General features: G+C 57.3%; 1 protein-coding gene across 2 annotated transcripts in view; it reads right to left on the bottom strand.

The window, feature by feature from the left end:
- Nucleotides 1-20,400, bottom strand: part of ADGRD1 (adhesion G protein-coupled receptor D1) — a 142,235-nt gene that overhangs the window by 25,507 nt on the left and 96,328 nt on the right. For both annotated transcript variants that reach the window (XM_055080627.1, XM_028480274.2), the window contains exons 16-18: nt 6,853-6,956; nt 5,237-5,348; nt 2,541-2,694 (exon numbers count right to left, since the gene is read on the bottom strand). In XM_055080627.1, coding sequence (XP_054936602.1) covers nt 2,541-2,694; nt 5,237-5,348; nt 6,853-6,956 — 370 coding nt within the window. The remainder of the gene's footprint in view (nt 1-2,540; nt 2,695-5,236; nt 5,349-6,852; nt 6,957-20,400) is intronic.

The raw sequence follows: 20,400 nt of genomic DNA, 5'->3' as shown, positions 1-20,400 counted from the left end.
GGGGTCCAGAATGAACTCTGATGACGTTTTCACCCTCAGATGAGTGGGCGCGCACAAAAGAAATGACGTCGTAACAGAGAAAAATAAAGCCAGTTGCATTTCTTTCGCTTCTGAGTTTATGATTATTTCTTCCGCTTCTGAGTTTGTGGTCAGAGATTCACGTCTGCTGTTTGTGGTCAGAGGTTCACGTCTGCTGCACCAACGTGTAAAGGCTCAACTGTTTCATCGCTCACCTGCTCTCCCAGTTCCCACATGGACTCCTTGAGGACAAAAATTACATTACACTCACCTTTCAAGTTCAAGCATAGGACCTGACATGCAGCTAAACTTCAGGTATGTTGTTAAACCTGACCCCCCCAATCCCAACTCAGCCAAAAACACAGCCCTTGAGTTTCAAAAAATGATACCATTTGAAGGTCAGGGTAAGAGCACGGTGAAAGTCTCCAGGGAAGTGGCCTCTCTCTGGGGGACCCTCCCTGCAGGGTGACCCCCCCCCGGGCCCTGGGTCAGCCTCCGGCTCCCTCGGAATTCATCACTGCAGGTAGAGAGAGGCCAGCCGCCTGCAGACTGTCTGTCCTTAGGCCCACAGCCAAGTCGAACCCAATCAGAAGGAAGGACGCAGCTCAGAGCCGTGAGGAAATGAGTTAAGGGGATGCTGACGCGGAGACAGAACCTTGCTGGAACCCAGCCCAGCGCTCCATTTGCTGGGAGCGTCTGACAGAGGCTGTACACTCAGACACCCACAGGGAAGACGCTGCCATCAGAAACCAGACAGTCGCGGCCAATGCTGTCAAGCAGGAACGGAAGCTCAGCGTTCCCAGATCACCTCACCTCTCAAAAGAACTCTATAATTTTATGCAAAATCTCTCCACTTTTAAGTATTGGCAAATCATTCATTTTTTTTCTCCACCACTGTGCAGACCAAAGGAGAGATCCTTCAGGGCTGGACTGGATTATGACCCACACCTCCATCTTGAACCAACATACCTGACTCCTGTCACTGCAGAGACAACCTCCACACTTTTAATTCATTTCAACTGTCCTTGCTGTGGCTAGGGGGCGTGCGCGTGTGTATGTGCGCACATATGTCTAAACTATCTGACCGTTTCCATAAAGAAACTAGCCGTTACAGGTGGTTGGTCACTTGTCCTGTAAACCCTTTTACTCAATGAAGTCAGAAGTCAGAGGCAGAAGCAACCCTCCTCTGTCAAGGAGTCATGGCAGGATGGAAGGAGAAGGTCATGCTTGAGTTGGGCTCACCAAGAAGAAAATGGAGAGGAGAGGACATTCCTGCTGAGAGCCCAGCCAGAGCAAAGGCATCCAGGTGAGGGGGAGCACGGCGGGAACAGCGAGTCTGCCCGCAGGGGGGACACAGGACATCACTAGCGAGTACCGAGAGTTCCCTGCGAGGCCACACCAGCTGGGAGGCGGCTGCTGTGTCTCCTCTCTCCACGTTGCCCCGGTGAGCCTCTCTAGGCTCCGCAGGAAAGCCAGGAGGGGCACATAATTTACCTCCACTACGTCCCCCAAATAAACTACGTTAGCCAGCTCAAAGCACAAAGTAAAATGTTCGTCTGCTCCCTGCACCACGAGGACTGTGAAAATTAAATCTATCGCAAGAAAACTAGAAACAAGCGGCAGGTCCCTTATGCTGGATTAATGCTTTATAGCAGATACAAGAATGCCAGGTGTCAATTACTCTGGCAGGAAGCAGGTCTCCTGTGCTCTGGGGCTCCTCCTCGGGATGGGCAAGAAGGAAGTTAAACAAAGTCAAGTCAATGGGGAGGTGACTCCCAGGATGAAGGACCACCATAAGTGGTGAAAGTTAGCTTTAAAAAAACACAACCACTTAAAGTCTCTATAAACTTTCTTAAGGGCATGCAGCAAATTAAGAAAAATTTATTCCAGAAAACCTACTAAGTCTGGGTAAAACTGACACGCTGGGACACCTGGGCTACAACCTGCTCCACTCCAGGCAGCTGTGGCCAACAAGACAGGCTCCCTCCCCCGGGACCCAGTCCAGAGCCACAATATCTCCCTGGGGCAGGCTGCCTGCATTTCTCATTCTCCCCAGCACCACGGGTCAGAAACTCTATTCCAGGTTAAGAGCGACCGAGAGATCAGAATTCCTTTCCTCCCTCCAACTACAACCCATAATGTACAGGGTCCGTCCCAGGCGTGACTGGCTGAGAAAACAGGGCCCTGACTGCCCTCGCCCCAGGGCACCCATACACTGTGCGATTAGAGACCACCTCCCTTGCCTGGTGCCCTGCATTAAAGCCGGGGTGTCAATCCAAGAGAAGCAGGCCACTGTCCCCGCACCGGCTCCAGAGCAGTGCCTCTGGGATTTTTCCCAGGTAGGAGGGAAGCCAACCATTAGAACAGAGAAATCCAAAGCACTCCCCATGGAAAGGGACTTTTTTGAAAAAGAGTGTGGGGAAGTTCAACCCTAAGAGCACCTGGCCTCTTAGAGGTGCTTCACATGAAGATGAAATCACAACCCACCTCTGCCCCACCTGCCCCATCCCATCCCCACCTACCCCATCCTATCCCATAGTAGTAACGGTGCTTGCTGTCCTCTGATCCAAAGACCTTGATCACCATGCTGTAGAGATGCAACCCTTCCACCAGCATCCACGCAAAGGCGCTCAGGAAGAGGTAGTGCAGGAGTATGGCCAGCACCTGGCACGGGGTCTAGGATCAAAGCAACGGCACAGAGGATAAGCTCTCTCGGGGCGTGAGCAGTGGGCGGTTGCTGTTGTCCCAGCCTCCCTGCACCCATTTTCCGGGGGAGCCTTCTGGTCACGTGGCCTCCCGTTCTTCCTGGGGAGTCACGTCTTGCCTTTCCCAGCTGAGTGATTTGAGTGGGGCACGTGACTCAGGCAGTAGCCAATCACTGCACCACACCCCCTCCCAGGTACACTGATCGGTTCATGAGCGGGCAGGGACTCGGTCCGGCCAATCAGTGTAAACATCCCCATCCCTGCAGCAGGATTGGCTCAGGGGTGGGCACGTGACTGGCCGGGATGCCGGGCGTGGGTTCCGGGGTGGGCGGAGGTGCCGGTGAGCAGGTTTCCCTCCTTCCTTCGGACCCAAGGACCCAAGGACCGGAGCCCGGAGCTGTGGAAGCCACCCCGGCCCGGAAGAAAGGCCTGCAGAGTGGAGCGCATGGAGGGGAAGGGAGTTGAGGGGCAGAGAGAGAGCAGCCTGTGACGTGGCTGAAACCTCTAGACTCCGGAATTTTCAGTTCTCTATTTCAAGGTGTTGGTTACCTACCTGGAGCCGAAAGGCCTGAGTGACACGGCCGCTTCACTGGACTTTACTCTCAGCAGGTGTAATGAACAGAGGTGCACAAACTACCTGTAATGCCTGTTCCTTCTGGCTGCTCGGGGCACTGATATCCAGAAGGCCCACCTGCCTTCTCTGTGACAAGCAGGCAAGGGCAGGGGCCTGCTCAGCACTGCGTGCTCTTCTCCCCTGTTCAAGGCGGCAACGGTCTGCTGGTCCCTCTTGCACCTAGTGTCTTGGCCACAACTCCAAGCTCAGCCATGTGGGCTCAGATTCACCCCGGAGCCCCAATCAGAGACCCCCCCCCGACCCATGCTCTCTGTCAGCCCACCACCACCCATCCCTAAGCTGGGATACAAGGGCCAGGGAACCAGGAGCCTGGGGAAGAGAACAAGTATGAAAACCAAGAACAACCATCTCTATGGGGGCTCCATGTCCTGTCCTCCCAAGACCCCCTGATCAGTTGATTCTCAGGAAAAAAAAAAAAAAAAAGGAACAAGTTACTGAAATGCTGTGCTTCTGGTCATCAGGCTCTGTTAAAGTTAGATACAAATATGGGACACATCTGTTAGTTTTGTAGTCCCAGCACCGGTGGCCCTGCGTCTTCTAGGACCAGCTGCCCCTTTCATGTGGGAACGGCCCCTCCCCACACAGAGACTGGCCACCGCAGTCACCTGTCCTGTCTGCCACAGAGGTGATCCAATGGACGGATCACTCAGAGCCCTGCCTAGGGTTTTAGACACATAGGAGAGTCCCCCGGCCCCTGGGGTCACCATCTGGATGATGGACGCCTGGGCCGCTTCCCCTCCTGCTGCCATCACGCAGGGGGGCTCACTCCGCACAGCGTGGCTTGGACAGGCAGCCTCGGCATCACCTGAAAACCTGATGGAAATAGCAATTCCAGGTCCTGCTGAGCCCAAATCTGTATTTTAAGAAAACCCCGTGTGGTGGTCCACAGTGGAGCTTGAAAAGCATCCAGTAGGAGAGAATGAGGCTGGTGCAGGCCTCATCTGTCCACGGCACAGCCAGGAACTTCTTAGATGCTTGGCTGAACCCCTAAACCTGTGAGCAGAGGAGGGCAGATCTCTCCTTAGGCAGCAGCCCCAGGACAGGCAGGTGGGCTGAGGACCCTGCTGGGCAGTGAGGACAAGATGCTCTGCTGACCCTCACTTCGTGGGCTAAAGAGTTCATCTTCCATTAGCCAATCGTGATCGCGCCCCAGGACCACTGACTTACACTGCTTGGTTCCCCTTCCATCCTGGTGTAGAGCAGGCATACCTCTGCTGCTTCTTCCCTTCTGCCAGGTTTATAACCCACATCACCCAAGCCTGGGTCAATCTGGTCTCAGCATTTCTCTTTCTGTGAGATCTAAGACTTCCTAGGTCCCCGGAGAACCCCCAGCCTGATACGAAGGGCAGAGAAAAGGTGGGTCTGGGTCTTCACAGGCCCTCTGCAGAGAGCGCTGGCCCTTGGCAGGCAGAGGGGATGCGGCCGTGTGTATGGTCAGGGCAGCGATAGAAGGCAGTGTCTGCAGCAAGACCGCACGAGGTCAGGGCCTGGTCAGTGCTTACCAGGCCGCCCTGGGTAAGTGGCTGTGACTCCCTCGTGCCTCAGCCTGGCATCTATAGCAGGCGGGTTACGACGGCACCACCTCGTGGGCTTGTTACGAGGATTACCTGAGTGCATCTATGTAAGCCCGCAGCACGGCGCCCAGCACGCAGTCAGGGCCGTAAGTGTCGCCATTACCGAGACTGATGCTGAGCAGGGAAGCCGCTCACACCTGTCATCTTCCCTGTCTCTCCCAGAGGAAACATAGCCTGGCCATCCGGTGGCCTGAATTCTGAACTGAAGCCCGTGGGAGAAGGTGCCACCCCTGGTGACATTCGGGGGAGGAGGGGATGGGAGGGAGGCCCGCTGTGGACCCAGCAGGACCAGGGGGGCCACTCACCGTGCCCGGCTCGAAGTGGAAGCTGAAAAGCAACAGGACCTGGGCCACCAGGATGGCACAGGACAGGTTGGCGTGGATGTGGTAGCGCTGGTTCCGGATAGTGCTGACCGAGCTGGAGGCAGAGAGGCAGGGGCGAGGCCACCAAAGAGGGCTTGATAAGCCTGCCCAGACGCTGCCACTCCAGGCTGTGAACCCTCAATGGCTCCCTATTACTCTCGGAAACGACCCAGCTCCTCCACAGCCCCGCAGGGCCTGATCCTTGCCTGACTCAGCTCTTCCCTTTCCCTGCTCACAGACCCACTTTGCTTGGGGGTTCGCCAAGACCCCCAGCCCGCTCCCGCTTCGGGGCCTTTGCACCAGCCGTTCCTCTGCAGTGAAGTCCCTTCCCAGGTCTCCCCTTAGAGAGAACCTCCCGAGCCTGAAGGAGCCCCACTTCCTCTCTGAACTGCTCTCAGGGCTCGGACGGCCGTGAAGATGTGTCTCCAGCCTTTGCATCCTCACTCCTTGTCTGCCCCCACCCCCCAGCCAGGTGTGTTTGTATCTGTCTTGGGCGCAGCTGCGTCCTCAGAGCTGACTACGCGTGGGTGGGGTTGGCTTGCTGAGCAAATAGCTGAGGAACGAGGAACGTCCTGAGCGTGACGCTGGGGGCCCTCCAAACCCGCGCCGGTCTCCTCTCACCTGGCTCGGATCCCTCCAGAAGCTCCTGTGTCCAGGGTGCACCCCTGCCCCCCACCCCCCAGGGCGCCCGGGTCCCCCGCGGGCAGCAGTGGGGATGGGGGAACCGGGGAAGCTGACAGCCTCCCCTAATGATGTTGCCTGCCGCAGCCCCCCGACCAACCAAACCTGGGAACCCCCAGGAGGAACCCCAGGAGTGGAGGAAGAGGGGCAGATAACCTCCCGAGCATCCCCGGAGAGCGGGCCCGTCCAGGTGTGGGGAAAACGCCCTCCTCTGAGGCCCAGCAGCTCGAGGGGAGCGTGCAAGCAGCAGCTCGAGGGGAGCGTGCAAGCAGCCCTCAGTCAGCTCTCCGCCCAGACTCACGGCTCTCATCTTATTTTTCTGGCCCAGTTCAGAAAGGGCCACGGATGGACTGAGCTGCCGGCCTCCACTTGGGGGGCTGCAGGGGTGCCCTCAATCTCCGACCAGACGTGGCTTCAGCCGGCAGGGAGGCACGGGCCCTCCAGCGTTCCCACCCCCGGGGCCTCCTGCAGCCCAGCCCCACAAAGCTCTGGCTGTTTTGATATCATTGGGGGGGGGGGGTCCTCAGTTCTGGCTCTCCCCCGGCCAGAGGACAGAAAGCCTTGTGGGCTGGGGACCTTCCCAGAGCCTCCCAGGTTAGCTGAAGCCGGGTGCCCTCCAATTCCACGGCACCTCCTCTCCCCTCTCTCTTTCCCAGCGCCGCCCCCTCCCTGCGGCCCAGATTTCAAAACAAAAGGTAATCGAGGAACAGCCGTCCAGCTGTCACACACCGTGTGCAGACTCTTAAATAGGGGCCGGCATTTGCCGCCTCCCGAGTACAAGTGCCAGAAGGGAAATTGAAGTGGGCAGGGCTGGCACTGACATTTGCACAAAGCCGCCCAACCGCCTGGGGTCCGGGGGAGGGCAGAGGGTGACTCACGAGAGCACGGCGAAGGTGACCAGCGTGATGCTCAGGCAGAGCACGGACAGCGAGCAGCCGATGTAGCTGACGGACGAGAGCGCCATCTGGTGTCCGCGCGTGAGCTGTGCGGGAAGCAGAGCGGAGGCCGTCAGCGGCCGCGGGGCCCACGCCCTCGAGGGGGCCTGGGCCTGGGGTTAATGCGGCCCGAGCCTGATCGGGGGGCTTCGGGCCGGAAAGGGCCCCAGGGCTAATGCACAGCTGAGCACGAGGCGGCCACGGGACCGTCCGGGGTTGGCGGGGACCGCCAGCGCCGGCCTCTCCCCCTGATGCCCTGGTGGGGCCCCCCAGAGGGCCGGTCCTTTGTCGGCGGGCCTTGGTTCTGCGCATTTCAGACGCTCCAGATGGCTCCAGCCACCACTCAGATCCTTCCACCCGCCCAGCCCCTGCGCTGCTACCGCATCCCTCCCTTCCCCCACTGCTCCCCGCACAGGCGGCCCGCCTGCCCCGTGCCTCTGCGCCCGGCATGGAGGGTTCTCTTAAGAGCCTGACCCGTAGGCCCCGGTGCAGGTCCCAGCTGACGACCTAGGAATGAATTTTCATATGTGCAGTGCTCGGAGCAATGTTAAGACTCTGCTGGTATCAATATACGCGTTAAGTCAAGTGGATGCAAAGCCACAAAGGACGGTGACAGAAACCACAGCTCACCTAACAGCACAGCCCAAAACTCCAGGAGCTGGCCTCTCGAGGTCACATACATTTGACCCTGGGATCCAAGAAACTCCGTGCTCCCTAAGGCACACGCCTAGGAGAGCCGCATCCCTCAGAGGTCGCTGCCGGAAGCTTCCTGCTCCTCCGTCAGCATCAAAGACCGAGCCTGGGGCTCGCTCTGCATTTGTGTCCAGCGCCAGACGTCAAGGTCCCTCCAGCCTTGGCCAGGACACCTGGGGACCTTGGCCTCCAGCTAAACTGCCTGCTTCCCTGTTCACCGGACTTAACTGGGAACAAAAGGAGGCAACTCTGAGGCACGGAAAAGGGCTGTTGTCCAGGACGCGGGGCCCAGGAGGCCCCACCAGGAAACGTAAGTGGATCACAGGGGACAATCTGGGAGCCAACCGGTCGGTTTCCGAGAACTGATAACTTAATGAGGGGTCAAGAAACACTTTCAGTCCCTGGCTGAATCCCTGGCAGGGGAGGCAGAAGCCTGGACCCAGCAGCCCTGGACGTGGGGGCGGGAGGGCCCTCGTGAGTAACCCCTGTCTGTGCAGGAAAACAAGCTTCCTAGACAGGAGGGGCCGCCAGTACGTTCCTGCAGCAGGCTTCTCGGCGACACCCCAAGATCTGGACCCTAAAGTTCTCCATCTGCAGATAGAAAGGCCGAGCGGTGTTCTGGGCCATCACATATCTGAGGAAGGCAAATGGAAATATATTCCTAGAGCCACTTTCCTGCACTGTATTGCTTAACACTAATTCCTGAGCGATGCTGTCACTGCTCTTCTGTGAAATGATGTTTCTGCTTTTAGGTAAGTTTTGGAAAAGCTGCTCTCTCTATCTGCCTTTAAAGACTTTTGGTGAATACAAGCAACTTAAGGCTCTGAGACTCCTTCAGGTAAATATATAGATAGAGAGAGCTATGTTAATCTTGGCATTTCTCAAACTCTTTGGAGGAGGGGAAGAGAGTACCTCTTTGGAAGTGCCGTTACTTCAAGCGATACTTTTCAGAAACGGAGAACTAAAACCAGGTGAGGAATCACTAACATTATACCAGCTATGTCACCTTTCTTTGCTGTCTCACAAGACAGTTGAAAAGTCCTGTCCCCCCACTGCAGTGCTCTCTGCCTAGGGGTGTAGGGAAGTATCGGTCACCAGAGTTTATGGGCATCACGTAACTCTTCCTGGAAACTAAGGTCCACCTCTCCAGCACTCACCTGATTGAAATTAACTTAAACAATCAATGGAAATGACAGCAAATGAAGGACAGCAACATGTCAGTATCCAAGAGCCAGCCTGGCCCCCGAGACACCTGCACCCCATTGCCACTGGGACGTCCCGTTCCTCGTCTGGCCCTGAGCCCAAGTTCTCCGCATAAGTCCTTGCCCCCCCGAAGTCTCAGCTCTTGCCATATCCCCGTTCACCGCTGTACTGCCCAAACATCTCACATCCCCCCGGTGGGATGTGTCCCGCTCTGATACTACTGTCCCATTTCACGGGAGAGTCTTCTTACTCCCAGAGAGATGGTGAGCTCTTAAAGGACAGAGACCACGTTCCTGAAACTCCCACTGTCTCATCAACCACAGCTCTGAGAACAGCAGGGTACTACTGAGAATGATGGTTTTCCACAGGTATTTGCTGAAGGTTTTAGGGTAGAAACAGCCCCCAAGTCTACTCCCCTGACTCCCCCACTGATTCACCATAAAAGATGTATTTAATCTACATCACTGTTTGCATGCCTCTTAGAGAGATAAGAAAAGTTTACCTCCTCCACTCACAGCTGTAGGGAGCTTCCGGTAGGCTCACGTGAGAGTTCACTGCACAATGTAGAAGCTTCCAGGCGTTGAGGGCTGTACCTGGCCAGCCACACGAGCTGAAATCTTTCCCTGTTTTCTGCACACACACTCGGCCTAGAGCTTCTGATAAATGGGAGTCCAGCCCTAGCCTCAGACCCACACCTACCCAACCCTGTACCATATGCCTTCCCACCCCACCATCAACCAACCCTATTATCAACCAATTCCACCATCAACCAACCCTATTATCAACCAATTCCACCATCAACCAATCTCACCATCAACCAACTCTTCACCACAACTTTCCCCAAACCCCACCAAAGCCAGCCTCAAGCCAGGCGCGACAGGGAACACTTAAGAAATGAGATATGGCCCCTCCCTCGCTAACATCCTGGCCAGCCCGTCTTGAAATGGTTATACAGAACATAAGGCAAGCTGGATCGCAAGGTCGTATTTTCCATGGCACTTGAATTATAAAGTGAGGCCATAAGGTAAAAACGAGAGGCGATCAAAAGGACCCTTGAAACCCCTAAGATCCCCCGCAAACTGGAGAACCCACAGTCTGTGCAGGTAACCTCGTACACCATTCTTCGGTGCAGTGGTCTGAACAGCACTGAGGCAGGACCAAAGGAGGGCCCAGGAGGGACTTGCCTGCAGAAGTCGGGGTCTTCAGACCTTTCTGGTTTAAAACAGCTGTCAGATCTACAGAGCAGAATGGCGTGTGTGTTGGTGGTGGGACAATCTGAGAGACCCTGATTGCCTGAAGGGTTTACTTCCCTCTCTTTTTATGTAAGAGCTTTATAACTTTTTAACACACGTTCAGCCCACTGGGTTGTCAGTGTATTAAGTGAACTTGCATCCTGTGTTAAACACGGCTCCACTGTAACCTGCAAACAGCCTGTGCCTTGTGAAGTTGGATGGGAGGGGGTGTGGGCTTCACACAGGCCCCGACACACGGCAGGAAGTGGACAGAGGGGACAGGAGAGGGTCTCCTGGACTGGAAGCAGCATGCGCTCTGAGCGGTGAGGGCCGTGGAGACAAGAGTTGTCTGTCTTGCTCGTGTCGGGATCCCCAGCATCTAACAGAGGACTGGCAAAGTCCAGATGCTCTGGAGATGAACCAAGGATCAGAGTGCCTGTCTCAGGGAGTGGAGCGTCCACAGAAGAGCGGATGGTTAAGAGGGAAAGAACGGAGCTGCCTTTATTGGGCGCCTGCTGCATGCAGGCACCGAACCCGCAGAGCAGCCTGGGGGCATCCTGGTCAGCACGATGAGGAAACGTTGACTGCTGGACACCGCACAGCTGGCAAGACGGTGCTGACCGCAGAAGGCCTGGGCCCCCGTCTGCAGCAAGCATGCATTAAGCACCCACTGTGTGCCCGGCCTGGGGCTTGCACTGCAGGGGGAAAGCAGGTCATGAGCAAAGGCATTAACGGATAAATAGGTGAGTGAAGAAATAAGGATGCTGGTTGTGAGACTGGCCAGGCTGTGATGGACACAGAGGCCGCGGTGGGGGCGCTCGGTGGGGGACGGGGAGGGGGCCCAGACCTGAGAGTCACCCGGGCCCCTCCCTCTCCCCTCGGAGCCGCCCCCACCCAGTCCAGCTGGTTCCTCCGCTGACACGTGGCCGCACATCCTCTTTCTCCCGTTTCCAGGGCCTCTGCCGTAACCTCCTCCACCCCCTGGCCCCCCCACTGCCCCCCATTTCAGCCAAGTCGCCACTCAGCACACAGGGCTCCCAGCTTACCCGCCTCCTGGGCACCCCTGCACCTAGAACGAAATCCACACCCTCCCCAGGGTCTCCAAGGCCCCCGAGTGATCAGCCCCGCCTGCAGCTCGGCCTCACCACCTTAGTCACTCCGTCAGGAGGGTCCACACCTCTGCAAAGATTCAGCAGAGGGGACTGAACACAGGAAGTAGGTGTAAAAGTGGGGGAAACCCTGAGAAGGGAGATGATGGTGAGGGTCCCCAGAGAACAGCCACAGCAAGAGCCTCTGCCCTCGTAGGGTGGGAAGGACGATATGCGAAGGGGCGACGTGAGCAGAGCTGGAAACACAACAGGCCCGTCCCGTGAGCTGAGGTCGGCGGCGGGGGGTACAGCAGGAGCAGGGGCCTCGGAGGTGACACGGGCAGCACGCGCCAGGAGCACCTGAACGAGAGCAGAGGCGTGTCACTCCGTGCCTGGCTCTCACTGGCTGGGCTGGGCAGGGAACCAGCTGGCAAGGGACCCTGCGGCCCAGCAGAGTGAAGGACGAGGGGGGGACACATCTGAGAGCATGCAGCCCACTCGCTGGGTCAGCCCGGGCGCGGATGCTCTCAGCCCCTCGCTGCTCCCGGACCCTATGTTCCGACCCCTCTGCTTCTGCCACCCAACCCCCAGCTCTTCGCCAGGCCGGCTCCGTCCTGCCCCGGGTCTCCCCTTCTGCTGGGATCCAGGTGATGCTTGCCCTCGCCCCGGGAGGCTGAGCCCCGCGCCTTCCTTCAGCCCTGGGCAGCGGGGGTGTGGTGACAGTCCCTGGGCCACACCCGCTGCTCTGAGTCCAGACTGCAGGTGAATCTCACATTCCAGTGGTGGAAACAAGCCCACAGCCCCGAGGACAGGCAGAGATGAGCTTCTGTCCAAAGTTCATCTGACCAGACCGTCGGCGCCTGGTCTGGTACCCACAGCCCTGCAGTGGTGCGTCGGGTGGGATTTCTCCCCGCGGGATGCACGAAGACTTGGCTGCTATGTCTTTCAAAAGACGTCAGTGACTTGCCTGCCTCAGGCTAGTTACCTCACCAGAGGAGTCTGCGGGGCGAGGACGGAGCCCCTTCACCCCCTTGTTACCCAGACCAGGCCCCAGGGGGTGCCTCACCGTCTGCCCTCAGCCACGCAGCTTGTGTTCCGGTCTGGGGCCGGCTAGGAAAACAGTAAGCGCTTTAGCCTCTCAAAGACTTGGAATTTAATTCAGGGCAGTGTTCACAAAGGGGAGAGGGGAACAGAGATGCCACAGAGATGATGGCGCGACCCAGGCATTAATTAATCACAGCAGGAAGACACCTGCTCTGGCCCGTGGTCACCTGGGGAGGCCAGGGCCACGGGCTGCAGGAGCTGCCCGGCGGGAGGCTACAAAGACAAGGCCAGGAAAGCCGCCTGAGGCTCGCGCGAGAGCGTGGGCACGGGGCCTCACCGCCGTCCCCTCCCATCTCCTACCAGGACCCCCCAGGCGGGTGCTCGCGCTGACATCACCGCGGCCTGACCGCGGCCGACTGCCTGACTGCCTGGGGCTGGGTGCCCAGAGCTCAGTACTTGGGCTGGGAGGTGTCTGACCCGCCCCCCCACCGCTCCACGAGGAGGGGGTCCTCACCCACGGCACAGGCAGGGAAGCCAGCGCTCAGAGCGGGCCCTTGCTCAAGGTCATGCGGTGTGTTGGGGGAGGGACCGAGTGCCTAGCTGACCGGGAAGCAGAGTGGGGCCGCTGCTGGCCACACCGCAGTGACGGGGACAGAGCCACACACAGTAGGTGCTCATCAGAAGCTGCCTAAGTGACATGCACTCTTGGAGACCCTGGAGGAAAGAACCTGCTTCCCGATGGTGAATCAAGCCCTCCGCCAGCACCAGACTAACTGCTGGCCCGGCCTGTCTGCGCTATGCCCACCAGGACCACAAATACAGCTCAGAGAGGGGGCATTTCACCAGCCCCAGGGCTGCCTTGTAATTAGGCTCCTGCGCCCCTCCCTGGCAGCCACCGGTGGGTCCTCTAACCATCAGCCCAGACTGGACATGGGCCCTGAGAGACAGAGGAGGGGCTCCTATGAAGGCGGGACACCACTTCCTTCCCAGCCCCGCACTGCAGCTCCAGCCTCAGGAAGGCGTGGTGTGCCCCAGCTGTGCCCTTCCTTTCCCACCAGCGGCTAGATTGAGAAATGCCCAGAAGAGCCTGGAGTTTGCTCCAGGACATGGACTCCTCTGACTCAGAGACCACAAACGCCAGTGCCTCCAGAGAGGCAGCTTATATAAATTCAGGAGCCAGCCGGGAGCGTGCGTACATACTAAACACGTGAAACTATTCTTCCAAAAAGAGACATCTTTATCTTCCTTTCTTTTCCAACAGTCCCTCTTAGTGTATATGTCACTTTCCCACCGGAGAAAAGAACAAGAAGCATTTTAGTGTCTCCCTAAAAGCAGAATAATGAGAACATGATGATGAATGGCCCCTAGTGTGAGGGAGGTGATAGGGAGAGGTGGGGACTGTGGAGAACTGCAGTGCACACCCCCGCCTGCAGGGAGCAGGGCTGCTCCGTCAGGAGTGGAAGCTCTGTGCGGCCAGATCTTCTGCTTCTTCTTCTTCTTCTTCTTCTTCTTTTTAAGAAAACCAGAAATCCAAAATTTTACATAATATCTCTGAGTTTTCAAATGTTACAAATGGCAAAAGAGCCATCATTTTTAAAAGTCTACAAATAACAAAGCTGGAGACGGCGTGGAGGAAAAGGAACCCTCGTACACTGTTGGTGGGAATGTAAATTGGTGCAGCCACTATGGAGAACAGTATGGAGGGTCCTGAAGAAACTACAAATAGAACTACCATACGACCCAGCAATCCCACTCCTGGGCATATATCTGGAGGAGACTATAATTCGAAAAGATACGTGCATCCCAGTGTTCATTGCAGCACTGTTTATAACGGCCAGGACAAGTCAAACAGAGAAAGACAAATACCATGTGATATCACTTATATGTGGACTCTAAAATATTATACAAATGAACTTATCTATGAAACAGAAACAGAGACCTAGAGAACAGACTTGTGCTTGCCAAGGGGGAGGGGGTGGGGGAGGGATGGGGTGGGAGGTTGGGGTTAGCGGATGCAAACTATTATATCTAGAATGGATAAACAACAAGGTCCTACTGTAGAGCACAGGGAACTATATTTAATATCCTGTGATAAACCGTAATGGAAAAGAATATGAAAAAGAATGTGAATCACTTTGCTGTGTAGCAGAAATTAACACAACGCTGTAAAATGTTATTTTGTTCAATAAAATAAATGTAAAAAAATTAAATGTTGACAAAAGGGCTAACTGAAACACATCCACCGGCCAAAGTCAGCCTGCAGACCACGGGCTGTGACTCTGTCTCAGGGAACAGTTCCTTCCCTGTGGCTGCCAGGCCCCCGGCCGCAGGCTCCCTGACTGATGGGAAGGTGAAGGGGCCCCTGTGGTCCGGCCTTCGCAGGTGCACCTGTCCTGGCACAGTCCCAGGACAGACGTCCAGGCCCCGGCTGCCGTCAAGGAGCCCATGAGGGAGCCAGGGGGCAGCCCCTGATCCTGCCTGTTCGGACTTCCCTTCCTACCTATCAGTTCCACTCATAATAAGGCAGCCACTGCGGTTACTGCCGCTTCAACAAGAAACCCGGGGTGATACCCGCCTGCCCCCCGCCCCGGATCCTGCCTGGAGCAGCCCACCAGAGCATCCAGGCAGCAGGAGCCTCTGTTCCTCCGTCCCCGGCGCCCGCTGCGGGTCGGTCCTTAGAGATGAGCGAGGTTCTAGCGCCCGCCGGCCTCCTCCTGTGCACCTTTGGTCCCTGCGGCTGGGAGTCAGGGTTACTGACTAAAGCTGCATGCGCTGGGCTTTCCGGCACCCAGGGGGAGCGCGCCTGCATTTCTCCAAGCTGCTCTCCCCTGTGGAAGTGACTACCTCATGCACACACTTGTTCAGCCGGCCCCTGGGGAGGAGCCACGAGCCATGTGCTCTCAGACCTCAGCAACGGCCTCCCCAAGCTGCGAATTGTATGCTTCTCTCATCGGAGGTCATTCCACACAAATGCATTACCGGGGGCGTATCACACAGGCCGGGGGGCTCGGTCCAGTCCCTCCCGACCCTTGTTTGACTCACTCGGGGAGGCAGGGGTCCAAGGGCAGACCCCTGAGGCGGAAGCTGGGTGGGAGGGGAGACGGGCAGGGAGAGGCAACGCGGGCTCGGAGGAGAGAGCCCGCCCGGGAGCCCAGGAAGGCGCGGGCTCAACGTCAGGGAGGTAAAGGCGTTCGTGTTGTTTTCATTAATTCTCCAAAAGCCCCACGGATCTGGCATCTACCTGTGATAACTGCCTTGTTGCTTTTTTTAACATTCGTGAAAACGTTCCTTTTTAGCACAGCTAATTTTAAACCATTTTCAAATCGACCTTTCCTGGCGATGAGTAGATATGATTTGCTTCCGTGAAGACACCCACTGGCCGTGTCTAAGTCTGGTGTTGCCACTGAGTGGTGGCAGATCTGTAATCACAGATGCTCTGTGACCCCAGTTTTCCAGCTTCCTAGACCGAGCTGCCCCTTCTCCTCCCTCTCCCACCGACCGGTGCAAACACAGCTTCCTGCCGAGTGTTTTGCCCCTTTGCCCACTCTCACTACCCAACAGACCCACCCATGTCGCAGAGGAAACTGGATTTAGTCCTGGGCGGGTAAAGGGTCCACCGGGCCGTGACCACCAGCCTGAGCTTTGCACAGGAGGGCAGAGCTCAAGTCCGGACTCTGCCCCCAGGGGACCTTGGGCAAGTCCCCAGACCCTCATCTGCGAGGCCCGCATGGCGAGGCCAGGAGGGAAGGGACCCCACAACGGTGCCTTTCCTGTGTTCACTGTCACCAGCAGGCACTCTGCTCTGTGACCCCCAGGACCACAGCCCACCTCCAGTGACCCCAGAGCTGCCACGCCTGCAGACAGAACACCTGCCCTTCTTCTGGCTCTCGGTCTGCCTGCGGCTCACTGTAGAACAAGTCTTGTTTCCTGCGTCCCTGGAACTGCTCTCCCAAGAGGCAGTCTCACCAGTCTCCTCTGCATCTTACTTCCTGGAGGGCCATCTGTCCCACTCCCTCCCTTCAGACCCCCAACCGAGGTCCCATCTCCACCTGCTACTGAGCACACGTTTGGGATCAGACTGACCCTAACTCGCCCCGCAAATCTGTAACAAGCGGCCCGGCCACTTTCACGGGGCGCGAACACAAGCTTGACCTGACTTTGACAGACAACGTGCCTGACTCCAGGGTCTATTCAGAGAGAGGTCTGCGGCCAGCAGTGCCTGGGCCCTGGGAGCAGGGAACCACCCAGACCTGAGGAACCTACATCAGCGTTTTCACAAGACCCGACGGTCCCTGAGCACGTGCGGTTCAGGCTGCTGGTCTGCGGACATCGGACTGGCCCAGGCCACGGATACACCTCTCACACGTGGCCTAGACAGGATAACTAGTGACACATCTAAAAATCAGGAGATTTTGCACAAAACCCACCTCCAGCTTTTCTCAATCAACGAGGGGGCAGCTCCAGTCCGCGTGCGCAGCGGCTACCCCGTCAGCAGGACGAGGGCTCTCAGTTCACCACGCCCACACCCCCCGCGACGGCCTCCGCTCCGTCACTCCTGCGGCCTCTCGGTGCCCCGGACATTTGGGTCTGAAGCTCCCTGGCACGTTTCCTGGGAGCTGCACCAGCCTCCTGGCTGTTCACGCTCAGGCCTCACACGCACGGCTCCTCTGCCTGGACGCCCTTCCATCTGCGTCTGCATGGCTCCCCCGCACCCCCCGGCGTCTCTACCCGTCGCCCCCCGCTCAGGAGGCCCTGCGGGGCCACCTCTGTCTCCCGCCTGACCCTCCCACGTTTGCCCTCACAGGCCGCGTCTCCATCCGCACTCAAGAGCTTGAGCACTGTATTTTTCCAGAATAACACCTAAAAAGCCTCGGGGTCACCTGGAACTCAACAATTCATTGATGAATGGATGAGTGACCACAGGCTGGGCCACCCTGCCCTCCGGGCTTCATTTTCTCCACTTGTCAAGGAGGGGGAGGGGGCTCGGCCACAGGACCACTCGGACCGTCCGGGCAGTACTGACGCAGGTTCTGCGTGCCTTTGCCGGGGGCTAACGTGAGTGGCTGGACTCTCCCCTGTGACACCAGAAGGATGAAGACTGAGCCGCGAGGGCCGAGGCCCCGGCAGGAGGGAGGACAAGGGGGCCTGGGTGGAGGACAGAGGTGGAGGCGTGAGCCCCACCGAGGCCGTGCCTCTCATCTTCCAGGGCCTGATGTGCCAGGAGATATGAGTGATGTCAGGACCGTGGACTAGGATATGCAAGGGTGGCAGAGGAAGCAACTGAGTGGATGGACCAGTAGAACGGGCGTCTCGTGCAGTCAGGGTAGCTGATGCTTGGGTCTCACGAACAGGGACTTACTCTCCCGACTTCAATGCACTCTGCTATGTTGTCATCTTATTTCACTTTTCTTTAAATCACCAGCGACGGCCCCACGCACTGAGCTCCTCGGGTACCAAAGGTTCACGACCCAGCGTGCGCCCCAACTTAGGATCAAAGAGCTGCAGGGCAACGAGAGAAAGGTGGTTTTTTTCTGTTTTTTTGGCTGCGTCGGGTCTTAGTTTCGGCACGCGGGATCTTCGTTGAGGCATGCGGGATCTTTCGTTGCGGCGCGCGGGCTTCTCTCTAGTTGTGGCGTGTGGTTTTCTCTCTCTAGTTGTGGCGTGCGGGCTCCAGAGTGCGTGGGCTCTGTAGTTTGCAGCACGCGGTCTCTTTCATTGAGGTGCGCGAGATCAGTAATTGTGGCGCACGGGCTTAGTTGCTCCGCGGCACGTGGGATCTTAGCTCCCCGACCGGGGAGGGAACCCACGTCCCCTGCGTTGGAAGGCGATTCTTTACCACTGGACCACCAGGGAAGTCCCGAGAAGGCGTTTTGACCGAGCACGTGGGAAGGATGGAAACGAAAAGGGAGGAGGTGCCAGTCACTCAACCGCCCCCTAAAGGTCACACCTTCAAGAAGACGCTCCCACTGGGACTGTCTGCGGTGGGGGGGGGGTCACACCTGCCTGGACAACAGGTGCGCTGGGCGGACAGGTGGGCTTGCACCCCTCAAGTCTACGACAGAACTGCTGCTCTGAAACTAAAAGCTGATGCGTCAACGCCTGGGCTTCATTTCTCGCGTCGTCAGTTTTCCCAGGAGTAACCGAGCAACTCTTGGCGGCTCCGTCTGATGGCGTTGCTGAGAAGTCTGCTCGCCCCACCCTCGCCTGAAGCTTCACCCCGAGCAGAGCAAAGGGGTCATCTGTTCAGATCGACCGGGCTGCAGGTGTCCATGCAGGGGGTTTGCGGGGTGGGGGGCGGACCAGCCCCCACGTCCTCCTGGGGATCGCCAGGACCTCCTCTCCGGAGTCTCCATAAGTAGCTCACAGCCTGCTTGCAAAATCCATGGCACGCTTTGCAGTGGCAAGATCGCCCTGCTCGCCACCTCCCACCCGTGACTGGCCAACCTCACCAGTCCTCCTGCCCCTCTGCACTCGCTGTTCTCAGCCTGGAATATTCCTCTCCCAGGCCTTCTAGAGACAAGACTCTGCTGGCCATTCAAATGTCACCTCCTCGGAGACGACCCCCCGGACCACCCTCCCAGAAGGCGTCCTCCCTCCCTGCCGTCTCCTCCATCTCTCCCTCCAAGCTTCTTCCCACACTTATTGCTCTTTGAACTTACCGATTTACCCGCTATTTGTTTATGCTCTGTCTTTCCCACTAGAACATAAACTACTCCAAAGCAGAAACGCATGGTTTTTCTTGTTTACAAACGAACCTCTGGGCCTGGCAATACCCAATAGGTATTTGTCAAAGGATGGTGGATAAGGAACCAACCCTTAGGTAAACACTGCTTGCAGTCTGGGTGTTGCTACAAGAACCACACCTTCCCTAACAAAACTGATGCAATCACGGGCTCATCAAATACTTCCTGACGCCCAGTATGTGCAGTGCCTGGACGACAGCACTCAGGAGAACAGAGTCTGTTCATAAACAGACAGACCCTGCGAGTGGAGGTACCCTGAGAGGGCGGGCCCGCGTGATGGGAGGTGGGTTTGCAGAGCAGGTCATACAGCAACAGAGACTGAGCCGCCGCAGCGTCTCATTGCCTGTCAGCCGCCACCTCCCTTCCCTCAGGCACACGGGAGTGGGGAGGTCAGAGCGTCCTCTTGACGAGTGGCTGGAGGACTCAGCTCCTCTGACACAGGAGGAGAAAGACCCTGCCCAGCTCCAGCCCCCCTGCTGCAGATGAGAGCTCTGGCCCAGCATCAGCACGGATCTTCAAGAGCAGCCAGAAATTCGGAGTCGTAAAAACTCTTCAATCTCCAAAACCAGTATGGGATGAGACCAAACTTGTCTCCGGGTGCCCAACCCGCCCTGCATCTTAGGAGATCCCAGGAGAAGCCCCATCGACTCCCTGCTCTCTCACCCCCACCAGGAAAATTCAATTTTCTCTGTGGGCCTAAGAAGCCAAGGAAGTCATCACGCTCAGGTGTCAGGGACTGATCATAGTTCAGAGGATCCTACCACAGGGCATCTGCATTTTTTTAAGTTATTTATTTATTTTTGGCTGCATTGGGTGTTCATTGCTGCACGCGGGCTTTCTCTAGTTGCAGCGAGCGGGGGATACTCTTCGTTGCGGTGCGCGGGCTTCTCATTGCGGTGGTTTCTCTTATTGCGGAGCACGGGCTCTAGGCGCTCAGGCTTCAGTAGTTGTGGCATGCGGGCTCAGTGGTTGTGGCTCGAGGGCTCAGTAGTTGTGGCTCGCGGGCTCTAGAGCGCAGGCTCAGTAGGTGTGGCTCGCGGGCTTAGTTGCTCCACGGCGTGTGGGATCTTCCCGGACCAGGGCTCGAACCCGTGTCCCCTGCATCGGCAGGCGGATTCCCAACCGCTGTGCCACCAGGGAAGCCCCACATCTGCATTTTTAAAGAGCACCCTGTCTTCTCTTAAAAGCTATGCCTCCCTTGAACCACAGAAGTTAATCTCTAGTTCTTAGTGCTGACCAAGCCTAGTAGGCAATAAAGATTAAATATTCTGAAGCAGAGAAACCCAACCAGGAGGGGCCTCTTCCATCCTTAACCTGAGGATAGTCATCCTGACCCCGTCTGGAGAGGAGGACGCAGGGGGTGGTCAGAAATCCCCTCCCCCACCTCAGGGCTCACTCCCGCTGGGGCTGGAAGTCAGGTCCCTCAGAAACAGATCCAGGGCCCCGTCTGCAGCCCAGCGTCTCCTGTCTCACAGCAGAAATGCTCCG

The sequence above is a fragment of the Physeter macrocephalus genome, chromosome 19 (genome assembly GCF_002837175.3).
Source record: "Physeter macrocephalus isolate SW-GA chromosome 19, ASM283717v5, whole genome shotgun sequence".
NCBI classification, from domain to species: Eukaryota; Metazoa; Chordata; class Mammalia; order Artiodactyla; family Physeteridae; genus Physeter; species Physeter macrocephalus.
Note: the sequence above shows the minus strand (reverse complement) of the source record. Positions and strands in the feature narration are given on the sequence as shown.